The following is a 23,613-nucleotide window of genomic DNA, read 5'->3' as shown; positions in this document are numbered from 1 at the left end:
TGAAAAAAATGTTTGGCTTGGGCGGGATTTTAACCCATGACCTCTGCGATACCATTGCAATGCTCTACCAATTGATCTATCAAGCGAGCTTTAGAACACTCCAGGGCCGTAGCCAGAAGCAATTGTGACTGAGGCAATGTCCATGGTTGAATGCTCTTCCTAGATATTTAAAGTGTTTATGATGACTTCATTTAAACATAACACTGAGATCACGCAAAAAACTGACTGAACCAAGTGCCTCAGTTCGCCTGTGACTACATGTAGCTCTTACCTGTCCAAAAATCTCTTCACTAACAGTAAAAGACAAATCAAGCGCTCCTGTGATGTCATTTTCCGTCAGCCACGTCATGCTCTGGTGAAACAGAGAGTCCATTGCCTCGACGTCACTGAGATCACACGGACTGAAAAAACGTAGCCAAAGACACAGTGAATAGGAACAAAAAAATTCAAAACAAAACAAAAGCAAGGTCGAAGGACGACAGATAGTCCATCAACATTGAAGTAAATGAAGGAAATATTCCTCAATCTGTAAAATTAATGCTTACGAACTTTTAAGAGCAAAGAAAAAACCGCAAAAGTGTAGCAGCTCTCGTAGGCTTGTAATTCGTTTGCTTGTTAGCAGCTGTTGTTGTTTTGGGGCTAGGGACATTGTTTCTGTTGATTGTTCTATTGTCCTCTCAAAGGGTATTGAGGCCTTACGAGAGCTGTTACCTGACCCAAAATAAAGCAGTGTGGATGTACCAACAAGGCAGTAAGTAACTGTACCTTCTGAGCAAAGCCTTGTAGAAGGGACGAGTGAAAAAAGCATCTAACAGGTGCTGATGTATGATCACAAGACCAACGATTCGCCCGCAGAAACGGAACCTGAAAAATAACATTTTTTTCTGTAAATTCTACAACCTTAAAAACAGCTTCCGTAGTGTAGGCCACCTGGGGCATATTTATACCGCGGATACTGAATTCATAGGGTCCAACATGGTTTTTTTCAACCTCGCATCCCGCTTTTAGGCTCAATCCCGCCATCCCGCCACAGTCAGAATGTTTATCCTGATCCAGCCTGGTTAGAGTCGCAGTTCTCCACGTAACGTCTACGACCTGTGATTTTCCGTTTTTCATCCCACATCCCGCCTTCAATTTTAAAGCTATCCTGAATCACGTCTGTCAAAATGAGTAAATCCCGCTCCCACCGAAATATTTTTATCCCGCATCCCGCCATTAAAGGTCATGTCATCCCGTATCCCGCCTCCTATGTTGGGCCCTCAGTCATCTTTTACTCTAAAGGGAACATCCAAGACCACGTGTAGGAATTTTAACCGAAGTAGCATAGTAGGCCTGTTTAAGGCTGTTTATCATCTTGAAAAAGATAAAGGTAAGTTCACCGCCTAAGCGAGCTTGTGATGCTCAGGTTTTCGAGCGTCAGGCCAATTAACTACCACAAACGCAGCCTGACAGTTGCTTAAGAAACTAATACCGTTGTTCAGTTTAAAAACAACTGTCAGAGAAGAGTGTAAACAATTAAAAACAGACTAATGCAAAATTAAAAAGAAAACCGATTTCAGTTGTGCTGTCGCTACAGACGCTGCTTAAGCCAGAGAAAGCACAAAGACATTTATTAGTACAGTAACAGAGGGAAAAATTATCAGCACAATAAATGCGTGTTAAGACAAGGTGGGTATATTTAAGCAATAAAGCACTTTTTCCGTGTTTACATAGCGTCATCTAAACATGAGGGGTTTGGAGGATTCGAGACAGTTATCCAAACCCGAGACGCAGTCAAGGGGCTACATAACTTTTGAAAATTCTTCCAACCCTCCGAGTGTTTCGATGAGGCTATGTAAACACGGAAAAGTACCCTGTTACTTTTACAAAATATTTCTCAAGAAAACGCGCGAATCTAAAACGTAACAACCGTGTTTACATACTCACGTCTAAACACATCTATCGGCCAATGAGAGAGCGCGTACTGTCTTAAATATTGTATAAACACAAATCCACGATACCCACCACTCGTGAGAGTTGTCCACATACAGCGATACCGGGCTCACTTGCACAGTGTAAGTATCATTTGCAGAATACTCAAACAGGCCGTAATATGGATTGAACACTTGACGAGACAAAAGGAAAAAGAACTCCCTCGCTGGTCCGCCATAATCCAAACTGAAACAGTAAAAAAAAACCCCTCTGTTACGAAACGTTATTTTTTTGTCAGTGGTTTGCTAATAACGACCGTGGAAAAACTGAAACTAGAGAATTTACAGGACTGCAGAAATAAAGCTTTATGTCGTGTCAACAAATGAGGCCTTACTTTAAGGTCTGTGTATGAGGACCCTAGTGTGTGACCATTGAAATGAAAGCTACTGGGCAGTTCTTTCATGGAGTACTTTTTATGATGCTGTACCAAGTGGTTCTAATTTTATCGTTTCTAGATGAAACCCTTGTGGAAGGTACGGAAGAGTTCTTCGTGAAAAAATAAGTGTTTTTTCTGTGCTGTGTTAGATGGTTCTAACTTTTAAGTCTGGGGATAAATACCTAATGAATGACCATTCAGTGGAAAGCTTCTGATGAAATGCAAATAAAGTCAGTTTGCAAAATAAGTTTTGGTTAATGTTTTTCGATTTGGATCATTGCTGCTGTTCAAGTGTAAGGCTTAATTCCGCGATGATATCTTACCCTTCCTCGCCAGCGAACTGAATTTCTAAGCGGTTTCTTTGAATCGCTCTGGCAGGCTCCTTCATGATTTGATCATAAGCGTCTTCTAAAATATGGTCCCGTCGTATACTCAACCTGCCGAGAGAAGCCACAATAACATTTCAGTTTTGATGCACATAAATCGGATTTCTTTGTTACGTAATGTATGTTTTGCTTTGATGTTCCAATCAAGTTCATAACCAAGCTGGCAAGATACATTTCTCAACTAGGTAAACCTATTAAAGCTAAAAGCAAATTTTGAAAGATTCGTATGAATCGCACGTATCGATCTTACTTATGCAGCGCCCACACTACCCAAGAGAATTTTCAAAACGCAGCTTTATTTCTACCGTTAGGCCTACCGTCCACACTAATCCTTCACGAAAACGGAGCTTTTCGAAAACACTCTTCAAACCGGAGAAATTTGAAAACGCCGGCTTTGCGTTTTCGTGTGGTCGGAAAACATTTTGAAAACGAAGCTTTTCGAAAACGCTGACCTCACCATAATCATATGATTTGCCTGCCCGAGTTTTCCTCAAACACAAATCCAAAATGACCGGTGATTGTTGCGTTTTTAAATTTCTCTGGCGTAGTGTGGACGGAAAACATTTGATGCATTTTCAGAGTGAAACCTCCGTATTCAAGTGTGGACGGGGCCTTAATGATACTCTGTTTCTCTCTGAGAGGCAAAACCACTATACATAGATAAGGGCCTCCAATGTCGACGTTCTTTGGCTTGTCACGAAATCAGTTACAGCACTTACTTGATTTTATTAGGTCCCTGACCGTAACCCTTGTGGTAGAGCTGACGATGGAACGAGCGAACTTTAGCCTCGAAATCGCGTTTATAAGGAGCAGGACTGGAACTAGCAGTAGAATCACCCATTGCACCTTTCAGCGAAACCTCGGTGGAGCTTGATCTTGACCGGGTTCCAGGAGTGGCCTGGGGGCTAGGCGAGTGACGCGTGGGTGACGACGGTTGGGATGTGGGCTCAGTTGTTTGCGCTACGTCTACTGGGACATGGCTGACAATGCTCTCCTCCATAACACTAGATCATAAAAAATACAAATCAATACCAAAGAAATCACTTGACAGTCTTACATGGTGTCATGGAAGAGACAACACTACATATTACCTCAGTAACATAATGAAGTCGAGATTACTAGACATTCGCGCCAGGGCCCTCTCGCCCTCTGTCTGCACTCTTCTCACGTTGGCTCTGGAAGCGAAGAGACATTGAAATAAGTTACTTACAGAACTACAGCTGAGAAGAAGACACGAGTAATTGCGGCAAATTAGCTACTCACTTCAGAGTGGGGCTTCGAGCGTATCCTTGGTATTTATCTTTAAGAATATCGTCAATGCCCGGTTGAGACAAAAACGCCACGACTTGCTGGTTGTAAGCTGCGAAGAGAGAGAAGACAAAATTGTCAGATAAATAAAAAGACTAGAAATACAACATTGCAAGACTGAAATAAAATGAATGATCAACCGCATATGAATGTCACACTTGTTTCAAGTTGAATGGCATATTACGCAATTGGGAATCCTTATGTGATATAAGGCCAGATTGCCACCATCATTTTGATGCTAGCGGGACTTCAAACGTGATGTTTGACGAGTTAGCTGAAAGGTCTCTGATGAGTCCCTTGGCAGAAACGAAACATATTTATGTATCGCTAACCATCGTAATATCCTCACACTTTAAGCCAAAATGCAAAGTTAATTTTGTGAATACGAAGGTTAACATTTTGAAAATGTTGACCTTTTTCCACGTACAACGTAAGTTGTTTTTTTCCCTATTCTGAACACATTTGATACTCTTTTTATGCCGAAAGGGGTCGGAAGAACGGTTATCAGGGAGTTATTTCGGTATGGTGACGGTTGTAAGCGAGGAAAGAACAGAAAGTACAACCTAGACGTGCAGGGAGGTGTAGGGGAGGGGAAGGGGGCGTGGGGGTTAGGTCCTTTGGGAAAGAATGAATTACACTTTCAAGTTGCAATGAATGTGTGCATGTAGGCAGTTCATTTGCTCACATATTTATACTTTAGTAGGTGACCAAGTACCTGTGATCATTTTAAGTGTCACTCGGCAAAGCATTTACTTACTCATTGGCGTGGAATTGTTCAAACTGTTTGACCGAGACGGCGTCCTTGGTGGTGGAGGCCTAGGCGGAGGAACACGTCCGCCTCGAGGCTGTAACCAGATGACAGACAACTTTTCAACGACACTGTGCTATAGTATTACTTATAGTCCATCAAATATTTTCGCTCGCACGCGATTAGTCTAAATAGGTCACATGACTGAATATGCCCTAGCCAAAACTGGCTGGCCGAATGATATTCCCTAATTTTGGAGGATCCCGCGCGTGGTGAAAAATATTTGAAGGATAATAAACACAACAGCCCCCATTTGACTAAACAAATACGCTCAGATTTTGTCCCAGGACAATATCTTTTCCTCGAAGCTAACAGTTATCCAAGAGCGAGGCTATAATGGAACTGTTTATATACCTGTCGTGTTGCGTGCATTCAAGTCACGTAACGCGACAGGACACACAAATCGATTAAAGAAATGTACCTCCGTTTGCGAGCGGTTTCGTCTTGGAAGAGTCTCCTCCACGGGAAGGCGTGGATCAATGAAGGTCGTTGTTCGCGAATTGTGATCAATGAAGTACAGCTACAACAAAGAAGAAAACATCAAAAACATAAACCATTATTTTAATGGACGAACAAAACCACCAAACCTAAAGGGTTCTAGAAAGGAGTTCTCGGATTTGCAACAGAGTGTAGGATGCTTTTTTTTGTACTAAACCCCAATTAAACGGCCACTCCTATTACGCGGCCGGTAATCAAAGTCCCGATGAGGGTTCATCTATTGTTTCTACCTCTATTAAGCGGCCAGCTCCCTTTAATCGGCCACTATCCATTTCCCCGAGGGTGGCCGTTTAATAGGGGTTGAACTGTAGTCCAAGTGGCGCTGAGTTTCTAGTTGGAAATGTTGACAAACTGATCAGTTTTTGGGCGAGCCTTCTAATTACATGTATGTTTTGGCCTTTTGGGTTTTTGCGTAGTGGACACTCTGCAGGTCTGGACATACCTTTTCTCTGTCTGTATTCATAGCAAAACCGTTCTAATCACCGACAGAGAGATCAGATCAGATCAGACCAGATCAGAGACTTACCCGTCCGGATTGATCAACTTTCTTATCCCAGCCAGCCGGCATGTCCATCTGAGGATCGGCGAACTGATTTAGAAACCTAACAAGCTCTACTTGATGGCGATACCTTGGAGAAAAGGCAGTTGTTATCCACTGGTAACGGCATGCGTGCTTACAATCGAAGTACCTGGAACTTGAAATAACTCGAAAAGCCTCGCGTCAAGTTAGTGCATTTTGCCATCGTCAATCATCCTCACACCCTTAATGGGTCTTCTTATTTTGTCGAATATTGCTCTAGAAAATCATATCATTTTGTTGGGTTTCCTGCTATCCACCTATGATTTCTGTCTCTGTTTTCAAGTTTGTTCCTATTGCAATCCATTTCAATCCTTGCCATTGATTGTCATTCTCGCTTCTTATAGGGTTCCTGCTGTTTGTCAAATACTGTTCTACAAAATCATAGCTTTATTTTTGTGTTTCGTATGATCTGGTAATGTTTTTGAGCTTGAGATTGTGTGCTTCTTATTGCCGTGTTACACAGAGGAAGTGAATAGGAAATCAAAAGAAGCCCGTTTACCTCTCAAACTGATTGGGTTCGCTTCTGATCTTAGAAACTATGAGTTTTAACATCTGGCTTTGGAAATAGTAATGACCAGCCACCTAGTGAACAGGAATGAAGATTAGACCAGTGTTATAGACGGTAGTACCACTTGCTTAAAGGAACTCAGTCACCGTGGTATTTTGAGTTGTATTGGCCACGTACAAAATTACATTTAAACTGAAAGAAACCTGAAAATAGTGACTTACCAAATGGAAAAACAACAAAGAGATAACAATAAACCATAAAGGAACAAGGATGGTTAGAGATGGAGAAGATTAACACGGATTACAAACGACGAACTTGAAAAATTTAGGCTAAACTTTTTAAGATGCAAAACCGAGACGTAACTTCATTGGAGTCTTCGTCTTTATGAACCCCACACAACTGTTTTTAAGGAGTCACAGAAACACATTTTCAGTTATGTTTCCGGGTTGTTCTCTGACATAAAAACACATGCATATAAACTCACAAGGAGCGTTTACTCAAAATAAAACAAATTCATACCCCTTTACTCTTGAGAAAGTCTATTAAGTCATGTCTGGTGAGAAATTTCACCGCAGGAGACTGCAAATAATTGGCATTCCTTGACGAAGATGCTGAAGAAGTGGACGGGGCAGAGGACGAGGAGGGTTCGGATGAGATGGACGGTGTGGAGGGAGGAGGCGGTGGGTGAAAAGTAGACAGTGTGGACGAACTAGACGGTTCATTAGAGGTAGATGGTGAGGAGGACGCAGACGGTGTCGAGGGGGTAGAAGCCACTGGCGAGGAGGAAGCTGACGCTCCTGGTGGATGAGAAGGTCTCAGCGAAGCAGCCCCAGTTTCTGCGCTGCCACTGGCACTTGATTCGCCAGCTGTCTGATTCTCCCGGTTGTCGACCATGGGTAGAGGTACGCGTGAATGGCGGCTGCTTCGACCACGGAGCGTCCGGCGGAAGCTTTGATATCTTGAAATAAAAACACGCGAGAAAAAATGAAACGGAGCGTTTTGTCATCCGGAGTGGTAGCTTTAATTTATCTTTCGAGAATAACCGCAGCTGAGGAAAATCAGGGATTTTCACGTGAAACTTACCTTCTATCAAGGCTTTGCCAATGGGTGTTAATCTCATTCATGTTTGATTCACTTTCAGGGGCATCTGAAGAAAGAAAAAATCGTGTATTTAAATAATTTAACTCTTGAATTCAGCTACTTTTCATCACACCCTTTAAACTGCTCCTGAAATGATATGTCCGTGTTTTTTTATTCGCCCAATACACTTATGGCGAATTTTGTTTTTAAAATGCTTTTGAAAAGTGTTTTGTTGACCTTCTGGAGTAAAACATTGTTCGAGCACTGTAAAGTCCTTATTAGTACAATTTCAAGTGACTTATTTTTGATGGACATGTTTTGAAATCATTGTTTTATTCATCAATCGATTTAGTGAACCTTAAGCTTGGATTCTCACGTTATGCATGATTATAACTGAAGGAACTTACAAGAGCCTTGTCACGGTAGTTTGGTCATGTATAAAATAACCTTTAAATTGAAGAAAACCTGAAAACAGTGGTTTACCTGGAAAAACACTAAAGAAATAGTAACAACGCCTTAAGGAACAAATATAGTTAACGATGGAGAAAATTAACACAGATTACAAACCACAAATTTGAAAAATTTAGGCTAAACTTTTCAGGAGGTAAAGGGAATCAGACGTCATACCGCATGCAGGAAGTACGATTTAATAAGTGGAAGTTGTTGTAATAGACCAAGAGAATCTTTCAAAAATTGTGCTCTGCTTGAGGGTCAGCAGACGAAGTATTTGCGGGTTTGTTTTTTGGTCTTTTAATTCACATGTGAACGTAACAACAGGAATTTCCACTTTTTACTTTCACACTTTTATCCGTCAATTATCCAAAGCCGATGCCATCGGCTGTGAATAATTGACGGATGGCTGCTTCAGATTCTTTTAACAATCATTAACACTTCGACCTGCAATCTGTATTTATAAGTATCAAAGTCGGCAATTCACAAGAACATCACGAGATTCGATACCGTAGTAGCTTACTTTGGGGTAAATACAAGGGTTTTATTTCACGTATGTGACCTCTCACCCCAAACGCTGTCACACTTTCACTCGTGGTCTGAAAAAGGAAAATGGCTGAGGAGCTGAGTTAGAAAATCCCTTTCAGAGAATAGAATGTTTCTGATTAATTGTTACTGCAGGGGCGAGTAACAGTGTCTAGCTGATATCACCTGACCAAAAAACAAGAGTGACACTTGTTACGCAATCTTGCCGGAGAAACGCCCGAGGAGATGAAATAATAAAACAACAAATGCAAGTAGCATCTGGTTGCGCGTGAATTTGAAAAAAAATATCTTAAACTAAAACCTCTGAATCACTAAACAGTTTCCTTCAATGTTTAATCGAAATTTTTGAGTGAAGCTATCGGGGACTCACCCATGAAAACGTACAAAAACCAAAAGTTAAAACCTTCCCTGTTGAAGTCTACAGATCAAAGCGAGTTAACAGTGTCCTTAATTCGAGCAGCAAATCCCGGGATAAATATTTTCAAAGCCGGTTCACCGAGGATTTATGTCTACTTAACCACATTCACTAGCAGGTCATAACATGTCTGGATGAGATAAAGAACTATGTACATTGTACACCACACTCGATCGCTTGCGTAAAATATACTGGAAAAATCCAACTTAGATAAAGGCTAAAGCATCAATTCTTCCCGTAAATCATAAGTGAGACTACCTGTTATTGACTACCTACAGCTCTGAAGTGTGCCTAAGATGAGACTCCCACTAGTCTCTTGTCCCATGTTCAATCATTCTCAGCGAGACATGTAATTCAACCAGTGACGTCATAAAGTTATTTGGCCGCTCTGAAATAGCGGCCAATTTTGCTCACGGCCAGCCGACATCGAACGGCTAAATAGCACTTTTCGCGAACCGTTCGCCAAAGTAAACTTGACAATACTTATACGCAAGGTTCAAACACTATTATTCAACAAACATTTTAGGTAAGAAAATTTCGTATCATTAGCATTCTCACTCAACGGAAGGGTCACAATTGTCTGATGGCATATATTAACTCTGGTCGTGCAATGCAAGTTGTGTTGTTCATAACAAAATCACGGCCGAAAAACAATTACTCAAAATTGAGAAAAATCTTAATTTTACTACATTTCAAAGCAAGTCGAAGGTAAAGTCAATCTTCCAGATTCGCTTTCAACATAGTTAATCGTCTTCACCTTCTAATGTCTTCCAGCTATTTGTGAAATACTATTTTACAAAATCAAGGCATTATTGCCGGCTTTGGTACATTTTGTTACCAACTTTCGTGGCTTGACCATTGACACAAAGAGTGCCAAACCAACAGTGAGAACACAGCGGTAAAAGAAAGTCTTACTTGTCCGAGGTCTGTTCCAAGTAGTCGTCCTATTGACATGATCAATGTAGTAAACTCTTCCATGAGAATCCACGCCCCGCTCCCAATCTAAAGAAATAAAACTCTATCAGTGCTCGCCAAACAAGATACAGGCTACAACAAAAGCTTAATGAAGTGACGAACCACGCGAGTATGTATCGCTTTGTTTGTTCATAAGCGTGACCGATATGCAAGAATATACATTCGCGCTACTAATAATACACGTTGGCGCTATTAGCAACGTTAACTTCGCTTCGCCAGAGAATTTTTTTTCTCGCGCGAGTGGTAGTCTTCGTATATCTATTCGATTTTCCATTGCGCATCGAGCACCTCTTACGCTTCTTTCATGCCTTCCAAACTTCCCGCGTGCATCGTAACTCGAAGATGCACGCTAAAGCATGATTCATTTGTTAACTTACTCTGTATACACCCCGTTAAGACAACCTTCAGATTTCATCTGGTAAACGAACCGTAGGTGCTAACAGGCCCTTTGCAGGATCCGGTCACATGGTACGGAATTAATTAGGCTGGGACGCAAGTTACACAGTGGGACTTCCAAAACAAAGGAAAGTCGGGCTGGACTGGTACGAGTTCCTTTGTTTTGGAAGTCCCACTGTGTAACTTGCGTCCCAGCGTAGTTAATTCAGTACCATGTGACCGGATCCTGCAAAGGGCCTATTCCCGAGTTGCCTTTTGCCTCTGTGTCAAAACGAGTCTCCGTGCGAAACCATTCATATGAAAATGAATTCCGCCTGCAGGTTCATTTTCATGCAAATCAAACTCATTTTCATATGAAAAGTTTTTCATCGGGACTCGTTTTGAAACAGAGGCACAATGTAACTCGGAAATTGCCTACTTAAAGTACTTTTGCATGCAGACTACAGTGTACTAGGGAGCGGGGCAATTAGAACCGAGCACGTTCAACGAACCGCCTTGTTCTGAAAGTCTTTTTCTTTTTGCAAAATGATTTTAGGCATTTTTCTCAATATGAAACTTAAGACACTAATGTTTGGCAAAAGACTACGACGCAGTCTTCACGCGATTCTAAAACAGCCTCCAAATTGCTTACTAGGTGGTAGAGGTTCTTCCTCCGTGGCTTGCTGTTCTGGCCGAGCCCGCTGCTCTCTGCTCTGCTGCTGGTCCTGAATGGACACATGAACTGGATTGCCTTGCTGTCTCCGACCAGAGCTTCTCCGATTCCCATTGCGATTATTTGGCTGAGATGGTCTTCTAGCTGCCTCAGGTTCCTGCGCCGAGGAGGTGGATGCTCTTGGCAGCTGTATTACAGGTGGTTGTCCGCCTGGCACCTGTGTTGACTTAATGTAGTAGGACCTAAGCATGGTTTGTATTGCTTCGCGTGACTGACTTAGATCACTACCAGACTGGCTACTAGGTCCCGGCAGAGAGGCGGCACCGGGGGAAGTGTTGTTAACTCTCTCAGGAGCATTATGCCTGACTTGTTCGGGGTTTACTGTGGCACTCGTAGCAGCAGCAGGAGAACTTGATGCAGAGGCAGTTTGTCCATAACTCCGAGGTAAAGACTGAGATTCATCAGGCACAGCCCTGCTAACTGTATAACCACTGTTACTACTGCTACTACTGCGCCGTCGGCCGCCTGAGAGTGCAGTGACCCTTGCTGAGCTGCTTGGCCTAGGAAAGCTTGCACTTTGCTGGTCAGGTAACTCTCTGCCTAGTCCTGATAGCGGCGTAGCGTAAAGAACAGAAGAATTATCTTGTGATGAGTTTCTTCTGTGGGAAGCTCGTGTTCCGTTTGTTAACAGTGAATCAACAGCTGAAGCAGCTTCCTTTCTCCTTAACGTCGATGGAGCAGACGAGGGTTGTCTACCATCAGATGGCACAATTAACACATAATCATCTGGTGAATCTCTTGATGTTGAAGCTTCACCTGCAGCACTTCCACTCGCTTCCAGACTAACTGCAGCAACGGCAGTTAGTTCATCAAATGTGGAGTTAGTCCTCTCCGAAACCAGATCAGGTGATGGTAATGGCGTAACTAATGCCGGAGCTTCAGCCACAACATCTGCTACAACAACAGGTGAACGTGCACTCGATAAAGAGCTGCGCTGTTGCGGTGGAGACAGCGGCACTGCCATTACAACTGATTCTGTCGGAGACAACACTACCGCTTCTGCCACAGGTTCAGTTACTGGAGTAACAAAAGCCGTGGTATTAGATGCTTGTGACGATACACCCGTGTTAACAGGCACAATTGTGGGATCCACAGCATTGGTTGGCATGGTGGTGGGTTCGGTCACTCGTCGAATTAATGGTGGACGAGTAAGCCTTGGGGAGTTCTCTCCTTGGTTAGAGCCTCGCGACGCATTTCTTGTTCTCTCAGCAAGTCTCCTTGAGTGGGCACTTCTTGGATCACTAGTGGATCGAGAAAGACGTTTACCTCGAGGGGGCCTCTGTGGGATCGCCCTGTCATCATCGCCCACTCCACTGTGCACTGTCAGTGGGGTGTCAACTATCATTTCTGAAGTTGAAGTTGACTGCACTGACGTGGCACCTAAGCACACAGGTTCTGATGCCTCCATTGGAAGAGTTACAGAAGATACTGCTACACTAGGTGAATCCACACCAGAAGGTTCAGAGGTTCCCAAATTAGAACCAGGCGATGATGTACTTTCTTGAGTATTGTCTCCAACAGACTCGATAATCATTGCATTGTCCCCACTCTGCTCTTCGGGCTCATCATCCATTATTTGATCTACATACTCAAGAAGTGACACTGGTTCCTCCCTAACACCGATCTCCTGCTGCTCTGCAGGATTGTGCTCGGTATTTTCCGCTGGTTGCTGAAGGTTCCCTTCAGCCGCCATTTCTCCCGTCTCTGGTTCTATCAATGCCGTGGCAACTGAAGGTCCTGGCACGCACTCTACCGCAGCAGGTGAAGTTCTGGACCCCTCATGTTCTTCAAGAGACGACAAAATCGCATCATTGACCTCCTCATCAAGGAGGCCACTACTTGCAGCTTCTAGCAAATCGGTTTCTTGCTCAGCCATTGGCTGGGTTTCTGTAGAACTGCTTCCATTCAAAGTTGACTGCGTGAGGTTTTCACTAGTCAACGCATCGTCCATGGAATAGTCTGAATTATGTGAACTATCACGTTCTGTAGTAATAGTCTCGTCAGTGATATCCATCTGTTCAAGTTCATCATCTGATTCGGCAGTGGGACCTTGAAGAAGGTTTTCCCTTGACAGGGCAATCGTCTCCTCACGCACCCTCTCGCACTCCTCTAAAATTCTTAGCGGTGAGTCCTCTGTCAGCTCAATGCTTCCAGTACTATTCCTTTGCCCTACGTCTGTTGAACTCATTTCTGCTTCAGAACTGTTGACACCATTAATTTCTTCGGGGATTTCCATTGGTTGGTTGTCCGAGTCTGGGTTGTTATCTCCAGGTCCTTGAGTTGGTGTGGAGGTTTCACTGCCTTCATGGCAAGGAATCCCATCTGCATTATCGAGTGCATTTTGTGAGTCCTGCCGTTGATCAATAACTGTGCCATCAGGAGATTCGACTTCTAATGAATTTGCTAAACTACTAGAAGTCCTGCTCTCGCCTGAAATACCCCCCTCTGTGCTTTCATTTCCACTGAGAGTATTCTCATCGCTTGCTGCTTGAGAGGTTTGTGAAAGCTCTGGGTTGGTTATATCAACATCATCTAAGGGGACAAACTCCTCTGAGTACAGCTCGGAGAATGGTCTAGATTGTACAGGCAATCTCCTTCTGCAATTTGCTGCGTCACCAAACGTTCCCTGTTCACTTGTCCCATGCGGGGACAAAGGAGAAGGAGTGTCCACAGGGAAAATGGTTTCAAGCAGACCATTGCTGGAGTTCAAGGTAAGAGGTTGTAAAATATTAGGTGCTGATGACATAAGGGATGAGTTTGATAAGGTACACCTTGGGTTATTTTGCAGAGGGCTTCCAGTAGATGTCTCTCCTGAGGGTGAAGCGGGTGGAACATTTTCCTGCTCAGCGGAAGCAGCAGCTGAGGAAAGAAGGCAAAAACAACATCTTAATTCCGTCATCTATAACAATGTTTAAAGAGTACACATGTACGTTGTGGAAGTGTGTATCTGGGCCAAGTGACTCAAATGATTTGCAGGTGTATCCACTGTATAGTTATTTATCCAATGAGTGGTGTTAAACAGACCGATGACACTGCACCATTAATGTTCCCTACATAAAACCTGTCCTAGCATTTTAACTCTGTTCTGTGCGAATATTTTCTACAGTGACTCAGTCAGAAGAAACAATTTGACCTTCTGTTTTTCCCCTAATGTAGCTCATTATTTCAACTCACCTGGACTTGTGGATGGTTCAATAATAGTGATGGTCAGTGTTATTGTGCCCTGCACTCTGTCAGCGGGGGTCCTTCTACCAAGTGTTTTAGTGAACTCTTCCGGCCTGTTATGTGCCAAACAACATGGATATGGCAGGTGAAACAGCAGGTACATACATGTATATGTTGTAGGTCAAAATGAAATTCAGGTTAAAATTATTTCAACTTAATTTGATTCTCAATTTCCTTTGTTTTCTAACACGACCATGAATAATTAGCGTTAGAAGACAACGGAATATCATTAAAACCTGAATTTCATTTTGACCTACAACATACACACTTGACATAAAATTTTCACACGTTTACATTTACTGTGTAAGTTGCTATTTTTGACAAATCTAACTAAAGGCAATTCATTGTTTCTTAAACAAAGGACTATAACAACGGCAGATGCAATTCATTCACACTCGGCTACTCAGTGTGCAAAGAAAGAAATTTCTGACTGCCACTTGAAAGTGGACTTCGGTTTTCTTTGCACCCTGCTTCATGTAGTTACAACTTATTTTCATTTCTCTCCTATGCCAAACACTGGCCACAACTTAAGTAATAGTACAATGTACCTGTGGTAACAGACAGACAGACAGACAGACAGAGAGACATTTCTATTTCCACATGGTAACTACATCAAGAAACAAACCTGTTTCTCTGGCATTCAAAGATATCCACAAGAGGAACAGTAAGTTTCCCCAAAAAACGGCTAAAGGCTGGGCGTGTACCAGAAAACTTATTCCGCACTTCAACTTCCAACATGTCATCTGCACCACCCAGAAACACAAACTCCTACAAAGGTAATGTTCATAAAGCATTTAAGAAAGTTACACAGTCAAATAAAGATTTTTCAGGGATAGCTGGGAACATAGTTAATTACTCTCTTGGGGGAGGTGACAATTACTAGTACGAGATACTACAGATACACAGAGGTGGACCAGATTTTTTAGAATGACCCAGAAACCCAGGAAAGGGGACTTACAGGGGGTGAAATCCAAAACATTTCTTGGGAAGCATGGCCCCGAACTCCTCTGGAAGTTTGCACCTTTTGTGCTCTTTATCATAGATACACATCTGATAAACGTACATGTATGACAAAGAACTACCGACTATATTTAAGGTAGGATAACACACTTCCCACCAACAGCATGAGAGCTGTACATGACCGAGCTTACCTCACTAGACCATTTTGGATTGATGGTATTGGTTTGTGAAGATGTTTTGGCAATCTGCCCGTGGTGCTGTTTCCATGACCTCAGATGCCGTCGTGAGGGCATAATTGATAGCTTTACATAAGGACTAGGCTTGCCAAATATGTTTTTCTTCAAACCATTTGCCTGTATGCCTATTGAACACAATTATCAAGAAATAACCTTATAATGTCATGGAGGTAGTTTTCTGCTAGTAGAGTAAAAAAATAAGAGGAGAACAGTAACATGCAGTTATGTAGTTAGAGCCTTGATTGTGATATCCAGAGGCTGTGGTGTGTAAGAGATCTGGGACATATGCATGAAAGTTTGGGTTCTGGTGTGCAGGGGGGGGGAGAGGTGAATTACACAAGAGCCTGGGTTGTAGAAGGCCAGAGGTCTACACTGCACAATGTACAGGTAGGTAACATGACTGCATACTTTTCCAAGTTAACTTTCTTTGTTACCATCTGCCTACACTGACCCTCTTTCTAGTGTAGCACTTAATTAGAAATTTCCCATTTCAGCATTCTTTTTTTCCTGATTTTGTTGTGAACACCAGCTGTAAGTACTCACCCTGTATTATCTTTATTGCATGCACTGTTTCCAGTTATCAACAGTAAGGTTGCATGGTTTGGTATTACAGTGTAGTCTGGCCAGTTTCATGTTCATGGCAAGGTATGAAAGATGCACTTTAAAATTTTACTTTAAATGTCTCCTCCGCTCCTTCCTCCATAAATTATTATGGTAGGTTTAAAGGTTAATTCCGGACAGTGTTGAAAAATGTGAGCTTTATTTTAAGTACTAATCCTGGGCAGTGTTTATACATGTAGATATGAGCTTCATTTTACCTGCAATGGAGAATTCCAACAGAGTCTCTTGGGGGACCAGTGACCCAAGGCGTGGTCTCCCATGAGGTGACGCAAGCTGTGGAAAATAGAAATCAAGGTAAATGAAATTCATTTGCATCTGACAAACTTGCTCATATGCGAGAAAACAACTTCGTTACCTCAGCATAAGGGTTGTAGATGTAAAGAGTAGGGCTTATGGCTTTCACAGAACTGGTGTTGCCATGTATGTACTTGAAAATACACTTGTTTTCAACTGAAAAATAGAAGGTTATGAAATCATGATTAAAGAACAGACAAGTGTTGAGAAAGTTCTTCTCCTATTCAGGATGATTAAAAAAAGACAAATTTTCTAGCTAACCCAAAAGGGCAAGCTAGTAAATATGATGTGCTACCTGAAAGTCATTCTCATTAACCCTCCCAAACATTCTTTAGTCGAGATCTCTTAACGGTATTTCCTTAAAAAATTTCCCACAAAACCTTACTTGCCTATCAGGCAAGTGAAGGACAAAATCCACTAGCCCAATCCTCCATAGGAAAAAAGATGGCAGCTGTACATTTCACCACAATACCATGCAAGGGCCTAATACAGCCCGTAAAGTATGGCTATGAAAAGCACTGTACATGTACAGAAGTATTGTTTCATTTTTTTTTAATCACCAACTAAGAGTACTTTGCATTTACAGGTACCAAAACTGAGAGGAAAAGAAAATCTTAGATAACTAAAATAATTGTTTTAAATGCTGGATAGAAAGAGGCTCTAGTTATCAAGATGAAGAAGATCTATGAAAAAGATAAAGGGGCTTTCCCACATCTAAAAAGACATCAGTAAGAGCCCAATCCTGCAAATCCTTCTGTGGATGTGAAAGTAGAGTGTGACACCCAGGAACACAGGACAACAATTGAAAACAATCCTGTACCTATCATTCTGACAGAGATCCAGATCCCTCACCGATCAATCTGACAGAGTCCAAAGATCAAACCACCAGTCCAAACACACCACATGCAATTATAACTGGGTTTAGATAACTTTAGAATAGTCTGAACAGTGTTGTGTGAACATATTTCTTGTCAGTGTTAAATACTGCATTCAGTATTGCACTGTACTATGTTGGTGCGTCTTGCCTATAAGCATGCTGGCTGCCCTTTAATCTGATACTAGCTCCAACAGTGTGACACAATTTTTTATACCTTCTCCAAGTGTGACGTCTCTGTTGATTGCCCACTTGATAGCCCCTCGCTTTGCTCCAGTCACTCCTCTCTGCTTGCAGTCTAAATAGTTTGACAGTGATGTTGGGCCATCTAAACACCAATATCAGATATTGTAAGATTAGTGACAATAACACATAATATGTAAGTACTAGCTTACTTATGACAAAATACTAAGTTATTATGCTCAATAACAAAAACATACCAACAAGAAAAGATGTATGTATGTATATGTATGAAACTGAATCATTTCAAGTCAGAATATACTAATAAAAATGAGTGACTTCTAAACTGACCAGTTTCATGAAAATCATATAAGATTTTTTTTGATTTTTTTGACATTTATATTATGAAGTTCTCTATACAACATTTCAATTTTGAATATCCAAACAGGATCTCACTGCTCTCGTTAGCAACATCAATAATTGTAAGGGTTGCGGTCTATGCATCACATGAGTTCCCAGTGCACATTTTAATATTGAGATATTTATTGTAAAATATAAGTTAAGTGATTGTAACTTTCACATTTTTAATTGATTAATCAAATGGAAAAATTAGTGTCCACAATAATTAGTCAAGGAGAATTTCCCTCAGCTAGGAAATTTTGAAACTTTATCTGTTATCTTATTTAATATCTATTTACTTTAATTAGTTATCCAAGGAAGTTTTTACAAGTAGAATTATAATGCGTTGTGTATATGTAACTGTGATGATCAATCCTATCTTTATAAAGTTCGTTGTTGTTGCATACTTAAGCCTGGTTGACATTTGGAGAGAAGTACAAGTGTAACCACAAGAAAATGTTAGTATGCTCAGAGGTGAAATAAGCGCAAGCATAAGCACAAGAAAACATAACTGTGCACCGAAGTGCAATAGGCATAAGCATAAACACAAGAAAAAACATTATTTCACCAGTGGGGAGCTGGCATGAAATGAGCAGAAGCATAACTGCAAGAATTCAACCAATCGGCATCTTGTTTCAGTGATGTAACTCGCACAGCACATGCATATGTCTCTAGTGTGAACAGCCTTGTGCTTGTGTTAACCCTTGTGCTTGTCTAAAAAGGTGAACCAGGCTTTATGTTTTTGTCCATTTTTGGCCTTAAATGAGCACAAAATACGACGTCTTGACTTTAAATTATGACACTACTGTCTACTGGTTAAATGTTTCAGTTAAATAAATTCATGTTTTATAGTGCATCAGAGCAAAACAGAGGAATGTACATTGTATTCCATTTTACATGTACTTATTATTACTAACTGCAACCCTCCAAGTTAACTTTTTTCCTTAGTGGCCATTTGGTCACTGACTGTTCAGGTTTGGTCGCCAGTGAAAAATTTTAGTCGCCAAAATATATGCATAAATTAATAATTAATTAATAATAAATAATGATCTTATTATTATCTAACTGTATTATTAATAACATTTTCCTTGAACCACCAAGTAAATTGAAGTCCCGTTCAGTGAAAGAACTACCTAATGTTGATTCAAATATGCTTTTATTGGAATGATTGATGATCAAATGAAAATGAAAATTAAGAAAAAAAGTCGCTTCACAAAACACAGAAATATTTGTGTATATCATTTATAATTCACACAACAGGAGCAGTGCAAACGGCACAGATTATACCAAATTAAAATCAGATAGCCTCATTCGCAGCTGAATGGCGGAAAGTTTTCCAGTGTTTATCAAGGCGGCATCAAATTCTTGCTGAGACCATAAAGTAAACACTATTTTTACCTTATCGTTTATGATCTTTTTTAAATGTTCAACCTCGTTTTCTGCTTGAACAAGCAAACGAAATAAAACTTCATCTGAAAATTAAAGACTGTATTGAAATGGACAGAAAAGTTCACGCTCAAATTGTTTGTCATTTTGAATTTAATATGCGAACCGCGGAACGCGAATACTCAATGCGAAAATACTTTCACAAGTTTTAGGGCAACCACTAAGACGGATATTTTTTATTGATGAAATCTTTGACAATTCAAAAATAAACCCAGGTTCGTTCACACAAGTGAAATTTATTTACAACTGCGAGCCACTTTTCATCACAGTTTTTGTTATTTAAAGAATCTCCCGTGCTTGTGTTATCAAGTTTGCTGTAAAGTATTTTCATGTCCACTGAAACAAAATACGTTTCTCAAATACATCTGGATGTTTCTCAAATATATTGTGGATCCTGTCACCGTCGAGCTTTCCAAGCTTTTGCAATTCCTCTTCTTTTCGATGGCAAATGACCGGATTGCGTGCGTTGTCTCACGCTTCCAGGTAACATTGTCACGTGCCAAAGTTCAGTCGAGTGGAACGAATTTCGTCGCGTCCCAAGCTCAACTGAATGCAATTCCATGACCTTTGTTTACCGTGTAACACTTCATTTTATTCAGTCTCCATTTCTGTTGGTTAAAATCCCACAACAACTAGCTTTGCAAAGTGAATTCTTAATGCTCAGACTGTTTTTCTTTTCGCTCCGGATGATAGTCCGCTCAAGCTCCTGACGCATAGGTCACGTTAATTTTAGTCGCCGAGCTGGCGACTTGGGTTCTAATTTGATCGCCAGCTCCAAAATTCTAGTCACCATGGCGACTAAAATGGTCGCAACTTGGAGGGTTGAACTGTTTACTTTCAGTTATAGCAAATTTACACTGTTGTTCATGTTTGTGGCCAAAAATTCTGACAAGACATGTTTACGTATATAACGTGTTAGGAGATCTTGATGTGATGGTGAAAGCTTTCTGAAATTTTGTGCTTCTATAAAACAAAGAACATGAAAGTTTGAAAAAATGTGAATCATCACCAATTAATTGAAAGCAGCAACCCATGTAAAATCTGAAGCCTTTGGTGTTTCAACAACTTGCCTCCAATTCATTTGTATACTTACACCAAAGATTTTTTCTACAGTACATGTATATGTGCCTCTATATTATATAGACACAATTGACTTGCTCCTCATACTAAAACTACTCACAAAATAATACATTACTCTTGTTTACATGTATATACAAAAATCTACATGCTACATGTGGATGAATACACGAACAAAACATAATTTTTAAACATATCCACAAATTTATTTCAGTCAGAAATCAAAACTTAATGCATTACACTGTAGAGATTTAATTCTTACCAGGGATGAGACTATTCAAGACATATTTGCTATGAAAATATCACAGCTCTAATAATACAAAGAGTAATTGTTGTGGTTTAAATTTGGTTTTGGTTTGAATATTTTCAAACTAATTTACAACACGCTTTTCTTTGTTGTATCTTCATTAACATATTTCGAAACAAAGGAAAATATAAATGAAACGGGAGTTTGAAAATTTTAAAACATGAGCAAATTTCAAACCACATTTGATTTCACTTTTACAAAAACCCTTTGTGGCCTTTGAAAAACTGACTTGTTTATTCCCTATATCATTATTTGTAAAATTGTATATACTGCATCCTTTGATGTTTAAAATTTAATGACATGTGGTGCTGTTCTTTGAAATTCACAAAGTTTGTAAAATGTTATGACATCAATATAACATCAGGGTAAATATTTAACAAATCTAAATCTGACGCAGTTCATTATTCAAGAAACAGGGTGACTTACTTACAGACTTTTAAGAAGATCTTCCTGTTATATTAGATGCTTTAAAGCAATTAAACGAAAACAAGACTTTTAATTTGTATAAGAATTTTAATTTGTATAAATTCATTACACAGATGCCCAACTGTGCAATAATGGTCTGGCATATTTAACACTAACTGCTGGCCTACATACAGCAGAGAACATCTGATTCTTGTGTAACTGAACACACATCATTATAGCTGTGTTTACATAGATGAGTTAATGAAAGATATCAGCTCACAATTCTATGACAATGAAATCCACGTTTAAGAAGCCAGCAGTAAATTAAACATTTGTCACAGTGACAATGCACTTGTTTCGCCAATGCAAAGATCTTAGTACCTGACAGATAGTAGTGCCTCTGTGGATGTTATTGTATTCTTGCAGTTTATAAATCAGGTACAGTGGTTATAAATCAGAAACGTTTTGAGGTATAAGCATGGCCAAGTGGCTGTCAAATATCTTGAATCAAAGAACTCTGTTTAGAAAACTAACAGCAGTCTTTAACAGAAAGAGAAAAATTTATAGCCAACAAAGGTTTTTTATAAGTTTAATAGTAAAACTACTTACCACAATGAAATTAATAAAAACCTATTTACACAAAAAGTTAAACAATAAACATGTACACATTTTAAAATTAATTTCTCTGCCAGACCGATTTTATTATTATAATTATAACAGATAGTTGTCAGATATTCCTTATTAAAAATATGGCTACAGTTTTAAAATGACTTCCAATTAAAGGCATGTCAATCATACTGTAAACAAATAGTCAGAATCAACAATCTGCCAGACATAGATTTCTTTATCCATAAGCGAAAAGGAAAATACAGGATGCCATGAACACCTATCTCCGATCGAGTTGACTACAACTAGTTTTCATTCACTTGGCCTGAAGATAAGGTTTTTCCTTCGTTTTCTTTCTTTCTTCCCCTATTTTTTCAGGAATCAATATTGACAGGAACCGAGTCAAGTGGAACTTAACCAACAATATTCACACTGCTGAAAGATAAAAATAATGAGGTGCCATCGATCGTCTTCGGATGTCGCATAACTGTACTTCGAAAGAGTGCCTCATCGAATTAACATAGGATCATAAAAATGAAAAACTAACATCGATTCGTTACAAAATAGCTTCAAACGGATGAATAAATACGAAATGAGATTACCAGCAAAACTTGATTAGCATTTAATCGGAACCATACAGCTTCCAATTATGTAAAATGGTCCTAGCGATGTTTCACACACACCTGCCCGAAGCCCTGGCTATCACGACGTGGGCAAAGACACCACTTTATCGGCACGCATTACATTTTAGCACATTTTGCCCAAACAAGCCCTTTTACCTGGGTTGTGCGATTACAACTAACTGCCAAATCGAAAATGTAAACAAGATATAAAGTTTAAACTAAGCGAACAGTGTGAATATCACAATATGGACTCTACATCTTGTAATTCTGAATCTGTCATGACATCCAGAGCGAAATCTTACAGTCGAGCTGTCGAACTGAAACCACATAATCACAATATATCATTTCAACGACAAGGCAGCAAAAACAATCACTGGGTCATCACTGAGCGATTACTCTCAATCACATCTTGAAGCTAGCCACAATATCATTCGTTCCGATTCGGTCCCCTACAAGTCTCATTGTGTGCCGAAAATATTAACCCCAGAGATGAAATGATAAATTTGGATTTGTAACACTCCACATGGGATCAAGATCTGTTTATAATGAAAACGCATATTCAGTGAATATATGTCTGGAAAAAGTTGAGCTATAGCTTAAGGGAACATTGAGCTTCCGCCATAAAAACTTGGCTTCTATCGATCGATTCTGCAGTAAATTGCGAAGCCGGGTGTATGCATGCATGGGAAGGCAAGGATTTTATAAAAAAAAAAAAAAAAAAAGCAAGTTTACTTACCTAGATCAAAAAGCCCGATCCAGTCATTCGCTCCACACTGTTCCCTGACATCCCAGTAAACAGTGACACTATCTCCCACAGAAATTCTCGTCTTGCTTAGTTTGAGCATTGAAAACGCTGGTCCTTGTCGGCGGGCCTCTCGCACAGCTTCCAGAAGACGATCGTCGCTCACCGCGCGGCGTAAATTTAGCGTTGCTTGTATTTCACTGCGCGGACGGTACCCCAAAAGTATCACGTCGTTTGAAGGCATTTCAAGCCTAGTACTTCGGTAAACTTTTCGCGGATCAGGCGAATCATTCCTGCCAAAACACAGACACAACGGCACTTCAACTGTTCAGAAATGTTGTCAAAAACTGATCACGTTCATTTGAATGCGCGCGCATTGCATTCTTTAACCGGAAATACAAGAACAAGCAACGAACACGGAGAACCGACGCATTTCCGTTTAACACGATTTTCTTTACCTTCTTTGTTGTTGTTTCCTCTGTGCATTAGCGCCCGCTTAAGCTATGTGACTTAGGCTTTCACTCTCTTTCTTTATTATTTCTCTTTCGCACACTTTCTACGAGCTTGGTAATAAACATAACAAAGGAAGTCATTTTTCAATTAAACCGG

General features: G+C 40.4%; 1 protein-coding gene and 1 long non-coding RNA gene across 2 annotated transcripts in view; one reads left to right on the top strand and one right to left on the bottom strand.

Annotated features, from left to right (window-relative positions):
* LOC110051903 (uncharacterized) overlaps positions 1 to 23,373 on the bottom strand; it is a 29,630-nt gene extending 6,257 nt beyond the window's left edge. The window contains exons 1-22 of the mRNA XM_020757991.2: positions 22,999 to 23,373; positions 17,437 to 17,547; positions 16,407 to 16,501; positions 16,249 to 16,324; positions 15,386 to 15,555; positions 14,860 to 15,002; positions 14,184 to 14,287; positions 10,929 to 13,868; positions 9,842 to 9,928; positions 7,519 to 7,582; positions 6,955 to 7,393; positions 6,427 to 6,509; positions 5,874 to 5,976; positions 5,271 to 5,369; positions 4,799 to 4,886; positions 3,997 to 4,093; positions 3,825 to 3,908; positions 3,453 to 3,737; positions 2,671 to 2,784; positions 2,005 to 2,157; positions 766 to 864; positions 272 to 401 (exon numbers count right to left, since the gene is read on the bottom strand). Coding sequence (XP_020613650.2) covers positions 272 to 401; positions 766 to 864; positions 2,005 to 2,157; positions 2,671 to 2,784; positions 3,453 to 3,737; positions 3,825 to 3,908; positions 3,997 to 4,093; positions 4,799 to 4,886; positions 5,271 to 5,369; positions 5,874 to 5,976; positions 6,427 to 6,509; positions 6,955 to 7,393; positions 7,519 to 7,582; positions 9,842 to 9,928; positions 10,929 to 13,868; positions 14,184 to 14,287; positions 14,860 to 15,002; positions 15,386 to 15,555; positions 16,249 to 16,324; positions 16,407 to 16,501; positions 17,437 to 17,547; positions 22,999 to 23,248 — 5,814 coding nt within the window. The 5' untranslated portion in view covers positions 23,249 to 23,373. The remainder of the gene's footprint in view (positions 1 to 271; positions 402 to 765; positions 865 to 2,004; positions 2,158 to 2,670; positions 2,785 to 3,452; positions 3,738 to 3,824; positions 3,909 to 3,996; positions 4,094 to 4,798; positions 4,887 to 5,270; positions 5,370 to 5,873; positions 5,977 to 6,426; positions 6,510 to 6,954; positions 7,394 to 7,518; positions 7,583 to 9,841; positions 9,929 to 10,928; positions 13,869 to 14,183; positions 14,288 to 14,859; positions 15,003 to 15,385; positions 15,556 to 16,248; positions 16,325 to 16,406; positions 16,502 to 17,436; positions 17,548 to 22,998) is intronic.
* On the top strand, positions 16,263 to 19,319 carry LOC110051905 (uncharacterized). The gene is made up of 2 exons (XR_002296991.2): positions 16,263 to 16,345; positions 16,932 to 19,319. It is a non-coding gene; the product is annotated as an uncharacterized LOC110051905 (long non-coding RNA).
* Positions 23,374 to 23,613: the final 240 nt, after the last annotated feature.

The sequence above is a fragment of the Orbicella faveolata genome, unplaced genomic scaffold, assembly GCF_042242905.1.
Source record: "Orbicella faveolata isolate gen_17 unplaced genomic scaffold, um_ofav_v1 contig_13, whole genome shotgun sequence".
NCBI lineage: Eukaryota > Metazoa > Cnidaria > Anthozoa > Scleractinia > Merulinidae > Orbicella > Orbicella faveolata.
The sequence above is the reverse complement of the archived record's forward strand: the minus strand, read 5'-3'. Positions and strand labels throughout refer to the sequence as shown.